This window comes from Eutrigla gurnardus, assembly GCF_963514095.1.
Source record: "Eutrigla gurnardus genome assembly, chromosome: 6".
NCBI classification, from domain to species: domain Eukaryota; kingdom Metazoa; phylum Chordata; class Actinopteri; order Perciformes; family Triglidae; genus Eutrigla; species Eutrigla gurnardus.
The window spans coordinates 18,185,145-18,191,144 of NC_139920.1; the positions used below are offsets into that span (position 1 = coordinate 18,185,145).

Genomic DNA, 6,000 nt, shown 5'->3' on the forward strand with positions numbered 1-6,000 from the left:
TTGATTGCATCTGTGTGTGTGTACGTGTGTACGTGTACGTGTACGTGCGGTGCTGATTGGCTGAAAGAGACAAGTCACTGTCATTGTGGAATGTAAACATTTAAAGCCAGAGGGCAGTTTCCCTGCTGTCTTACCCCACTGTGTTTCGGCGTTGGGGCCCTCAGACATGATTGGTTGTCACACATCGGACGTTTTGGACGACAGTAGACCCCCGGCCCCCTTGTCACACTTGACGCCTTTTCCCACAGAGACAAGACACAGTGTCTCACTCAGCTGTGTGCCTCAAGGCCGAAGACGCCAGCACAAAAGCAAATGTTTTATGTTCACACCAAACGCAAAGCGAGTTTTGGCCTCATGTTACTGCAAGTTTGACCATGGGATCATTTGTGTTTATTCACGACCAAATAACCTGCTGCTTTGTACATGGAAGTCCCAGAAAGCAATCACCATCCTGTCTGGGTCCATAACATTTTACTACAGTGGGATGAACCCAAAATAAACAACTTTGCTGCTCATCATTTCTCATGCTGATATTGATGACGCTTGTATCTCCTCCTCAGGGTTTGTCTGTTGGAGTGCAGCGTCCGGGAGGTGAGGGTGGTGGTGGCCTCCATCCTTGAGAAGACCCTGGAGAGCGCGCTGCACTTTGGAGACCCGGGATTGGATAGCCTGACCGACACCCTGCTTTCCCTATTGGACAAAGATGTCCCTGAGAATGTGAAAAACTGCGCGCAGTACTTTGGTCTCTTCAGTAACTTCGCTCAGAGGGTAATAAATCGCCAACAAATGAGTCGACTTTTCTGCACTTTTAAGTGTTCAAAGTACAAACATTGTGTTTCTGTTCTCTCTCTCTCAGGGATGCGGTCCTTGTCAGCTGTTGTTGAAACATTCAGCTTATCGGCGGATGCTCATCTTCCTGTTGGGACCCAATAGGCAAAACAACCAGGTAGACGATGAACCCTGCATCTAAAAAGTGGCAAAATGTTGATTTAGAATGCAAGGATAATGTGTTTTTTTTCTCCACAACATATACTAATTAGTGAGAGGACAGTTTATTCAGATTTCCCTCCGTGTGTCTCTCCACAGAACCGGCGGTGGAGTCCGGCTCAGGCTCGGGAGTTCCTGCACCTCCACAACACTCTGGCCCTCATCACTCTGCACTCTGACCTCAACCCCCAGCGGACGCAGGGTGAGACACTTGAATCCAAGCAGATAGTCTTTGTATGATGGAACTCTCTTGTCTGACCCCTTCTCTTTTCGTCGCTCATTGTCCCGTTTAGCTCCAGGAGGGTTTAAACTGTCTGTGAGCTGCGTCCCGTCCACCAGCCAGCTCCTCCCCCTCCACGCCGACATCCTGGCCTCGCTCTTCACTCCAGAGGGACAGCCTTACCTTCTCGAGGTGACACACAAACATTTATTTCCCCAGACTAAACTGTAATAAATGTGGAAAAACAAGCTCAGAATCTGATTCGTTGTGGATGTTTCTAGGTGATGTTTGCCATGCGCGAGTTGTCCGGCCCCCTTTCCCTCCTCATAGAGATGGTGACCTTCACTTCGTACTGTAACGAGCCTTTCTCCCTCGGTGTGCTGCAGCTGCTCAAGGTAAAAAAAAAAAGAAATACTCAGAGATGCATCTGACTGACACCTAGTAAAAGAGTTTAAAATCTCCTGAATGCTTTGTGTCTCGTAGACTCAGCTGGAGTCGGCGCCGCCTCATGAACTGAAGAACGTTTTTCAGATGCTGCAGGAGCTACTAGTGAGTGACAGCCATCTGTTAACTCTTTACTTTTTTATCTTTCACTGTGTAAAATCATACATTATGATCAGCTCTGCTAACATCAGTTAAATCTTTTTTACATCAGGTAATGGAAGACCCTCTTCAAAACCAGAGACTCAAGTATGCGTTTGAGTCAGAGAAAGGCCTTTTAGGTACGTCTTTGTGCTTTTCTTGTAGTTTGGTAATTAAATATATTCAACATTGTTGGAAGATGGCCATTCCAAGTGAAAAGATCACCAGTATTTGTGTGCATCTTGAGCATCAAATGGATTTACTGAACGTTGGCCAACCTAACGGAGTTCCTTTTCTTCTCAGCTTTGATGCACCAGAGCAACAACGTGGACAGCAGACGCTGCTACCAGTGTGTGAAGTTCCTGGTTACATTAGCCCAGAAGTGAGTTCATCTGAGGGTCGGACGTGAAGAGTTGTTCGGGAGTAATAATTAGTCTTAGATGTGCTTCATTGTGGATGATACTTTCCTGATTTTATTGACAAATAAAGTAGGCAAAATAATTCTGATGGTCCTTTTATTTCACCCCCCAGGTGTGCTCCGGCCAAAGATTACTTCAAGGACTTGTCTGGTCACTGGAGCTGGGCCGTGCAGTGGCTGCAAAAAAAGGCAAGCTTCGAACCTACTGTGTCGTCACATAAATCAGAGACATGCGTTTCAGGTTTTTTAGTATTTTGTTAGGCATTTTTTGACTTGGAGAGTCACGCTAGATAACTGGCAGGAACGAGGGAAGAGAGAGAGCTCATACTACAAGTACCTTAAACCTCTGGACTAGTAATTCCCAAATCCAACCCTTTATATCTGATGTGACTATGTATACCGGTACATGAGTTTTAACTATTATAACAATTTATACATGACTTTAACTATTTTAACAATTTATACATGACTTAAACTATTTTAACAATTTATACATGATTTTTAAGTATTAACAGTGTATACATGAGTTTTAACTATTATAACAATTTATACATGACTTTAACTATTTTAACAGTTTATACATGAGTTTTAACATTTATAACAATTTATACATGAGTTTTAACTATTTTAACAGTTTATACATGAGTGTTAACTATTTTAACAATTTATATGTGACTTTTAAGTATTAACTGTGTATACATGAGTGTTAACTTTTATAACAATTTATACATGACTAACTATTTTAACAATTTATACATGACTTTGAAGTATTAACAGTTTATACATGAGTTTAACTATTTTAACAATTTATATGTGACTTTTAAGTATTAACTGTGTATACATGAGTGTTAACTTTTATAACAATTTATACATGACTTTTAAGTATTAACTGTGTATACATGAGTGTTAACTTTTATAACAATTTATACATGACTAACTATTTTAACAATTTATACATGACTTTGAAGTATTAACAGTTTATACATGAGTTTAACTATTTTAACAATTTATATGTGACTTTTAAGTATTAACTGTGTATATACATGAGTGTTAACTTTTATAACAATTTATACATGACTAACTATTTTAACAATTTATACATGACTTTGAAGTATTAACAGTTTATACATGAGTTTAACTATTTTAACAATTTATACATGACTTTTTAAACATTTTTTACATTACTTTTAACAATTTCAACCCCTGGTCACCTGCTAACTAGATTTCATTATGTCTTTCAACACATTGTGTTTAAGTCAATACTAAGTTATACTTGTTATGTGTTAGCTCACCTCCACAGTCTTTCCATGTACAGAGGTGATGTTGGGACTTTAAAATCATGAGCGTGTTCTGCTGATATGACACTATAAATAAAATGGATTTTGTTATTGTTTTATTATATAGTACTATATTATAGTGTTAGTATTATAGTCATTTTAATTTGAACCTAACGATCCTGAATGCTCATTGTGTGTTTGCTTCATATCCCTTCTGCCCTCAGATGACGGAGCACTACTGGACTCCACAGAGCAACGTTTCCAATGAGACTTCCACCAACAAAACCTTTCAGCGTACCATCTCTGCACAGGTACACACACACAGAAATACTGCTTACCATCACAATGTGACCCCTCCTAGTTCCTCCACCGCTACACAAACACACACTCCTCTGCGCTCAACTTGGCTCACTTCTGTTTCATTGTGTGTTTTGACCTCTGCAGGATACCTTGGCCTACGCCACGGCTTTGTTAAATGAGAAGGAGCAGTCTGGCAGCAGCAACGGATCCGACGGCAGCCCAGCCAACGAAAACGCCGACCGCAGCCTCCGACAGGTAGCCCTCAGCACGGCGGGCTCCTTAACATGAGTCATCGCATTACAGCTGCCGCTGCTCGGTTCAAGCTGCCAAAAAAAAAGAGAAGAATGGGACGAAAGTGGAACATCCCACTAGCTTCTGTCAGAAACTGTAAAGGCAGTGTTTTGCCTCCCACGGTTGTTATTAAACTGCTCCATTCATCTCGGACCCCCGTTGAGCCTGACAAGAAGCCCACACAGCACCAGGCTGTCAGGCTTCTTCTGGGGCATCAATACTCCAGATGATCGGGTGTGCTGTATAGAAGCCGTAATCCCACTGTCACTGCTTAGCACAGAGATATTTCACCATTTCTTCCTTCTCCTCTGAAAACACACCACACATCTTTGATCTCATGTAAACTATAATTATAACAAGGAGTGTGGATAACGTTGAATTTGAAAGGTCAGGAATATGCTTGAATTTGAAGATACTCCTTGAAACATGCTTGGTTTTCAACTAAAGATGTTGTTTCATCTTCAATTCAAAAATCCCGTATTTCTTTGTAGATCAGAGCTAGCTAACTAATAAACAACTTAATTTAATAAAATATACTTGATCAAAACATACAAACAAAGTTAAAGCTACTATGAGGAACTTTATTTTTGGGTTGATTTTGGCAGTCCCTGTGGACCAAAGCGTTAGTCCTGGTTCCCACGCCCCCCATTCCCTCCAGCGGGCCCAGTAATACGGCCTGGGCCTCTAGTAGCGAGCAGCCACTGCTGGTGGGCAGAATCTGACCCGGTTGCACCGCAGTTATTAATAACTATGTAGAAATAGCAACAGTCCTGTTTACTTATTTAGGTCACGTAGAGGCATCGGTATTAAATTCATAACCATTTAAAAGTTCCTCGCAGTAACTTTAATATTAACAACATGAGAACATGCATTCTGTGGATTTAGAGTTACAATTTAGATCCGGAAAAAGTCTGTATAAGTTACCGTTTAAAAGCCTTTTATTTTGTTTAACTCTTGTAATAATTGCTCTCCCTGCCAGGGGTCGGAGTCTCCCATGATGCTCGGCGATTCGAAGAGCGATCTAGAAGATGTGGACCCCTAGCTCCTCCGACCAGCGGATCCCTCCCTCTGAAGGAGAGGTGGCACAGCTCCGGGCAGCCAATTTTTGGAAGGGCTGCGCTCTTGATTGGTCAGGACATTTTTAAGGACTCCACAACAAGCGAATCAGGAACACTTATTCTCTTGGTTGCTATGGCAACGAAGGAGCTATGAATAAATCGTAAATTACTTCCTTTCAGAGCAGCCGAGGCGATGATGAAGATGCATTATCATTAAGGGCAGATTACGGTGGGAAGTACAGAGAAAAAGAAAAAAAAAAAAAAACCTTCCTCAATCACGGATGACTTCAGTTTATCCTTTTATTCATTCATTCACTCAGAATGACAGCAAGGTGGAGGATGGGTTTGGGTTGTGTTTTAACAATTTTCTGCTCATATTTGCCAATGTATCTACATAGACATATTCATATTGTAAAGATTTGTTCCATAGATGTAATTTCCAGTGTAAGATAATATTTTAAAGTCTCCTGCGCTCTTCAGCCACAGCCACGCAAACTTGGCACGAGGTCACATTCGGCCGCTCTAGAGGAACTTGCGGACGCTGCGTGCACTTGTACAGGAAACACCTCCACACACAGGAGCACTTGGGAGGGGGAGGGGTTCAGTATGCACTTTATAGTCCAGCCCAGTCTTATCGTGACGTACAGCAGCACTGATCAGTTCCTCTAGAGCCTCCTCGTGTCCTCTTCCTCTTTTGCTTTTTAACAACCTATGTTTTCAGTGCCACTTCTGCAGACGCACAGACGCCATGATAGTAAGCCACTCTGCCTGCGACTCGACCTTTCACCGCACAGGAGCGTCCCTAAATGGGACGAGTCCCGGGGCCCCCTCGGCAGACCCGAAACGGGCAGCGGGCCTCTCCGCTCG

The 6,000-nt window shown here is 42.2% G+C and overlaps 2 protein-coding genes across 5 annotated transcripts in view; one reads left to right on the forward strand and one right to left on the reverse strand.

Moving 5' to 3' along the window:
• The window catches only part of LOC311014519 (uncharacterized protein), a 75,992-nt gene that overhangs the window by 44,037 nt on the left and 25,955 nt on the right, over window positions 1–6,000 (reverse strand). The window lies entirely within an intron of this gene.
• Window positions 1–6,000, forward strand: part of usp24 (ubiquitin specific peptidase 24) — a 38,867-nt gene that overhangs the window by 31,240 nt on the left and 1,627 nt on the right. For all 4 annotated transcript variants that reach the window (XM_084011072.1, XM_084011073.1, XM_084011074.1 and 1 more), the window contains 12 exons: window positions 561–768; window positions 857–946; window positions 1,087–1,189; window positions 1,281–1,399; window positions 1,489–1,602; window positions 1,691–1,756; window positions 1,863–1,929; window positions 2,093–2,171; window positions 2,321–2,396; window positions 3,709–3,795; window positions 3,929–4,039; window positions 5,055–6,000. The exon at window positions 5,055–6,000 is cut by the window's right edge and continues 1,627 nt beyond it. In XM_084011072.1, coding sequence (XP_083867198.1) covers window positions 561–768; window positions 857–946; window positions 1,087–1,189; window positions 1,281–1,399; window positions 1,489–1,602; window positions 1,691–1,756; window positions 1,863–1,929; window positions 2,093–2,171; window positions 2,321–2,396; window positions 3,709–3,795; window positions 3,929–4,039; window positions 5,055–5,117 — 1,183 coding nt within the window. In that variant the 3' untranslated portion in view covers window positions 5,118–6,000. The remainder of the gene's footprint in view (window positions 1–560; window positions 769–856; window positions 947–1,086; window positions 1,190–1,280; window positions 1,400–1,488; window positions 1,603–1,690; window positions 1,757–1,862; window positions 1,930–2,092; window positions 2,172–2,320; window positions 2,397–3,708; window positions 3,796–3,928; window positions 4,040–5,054) is intronic.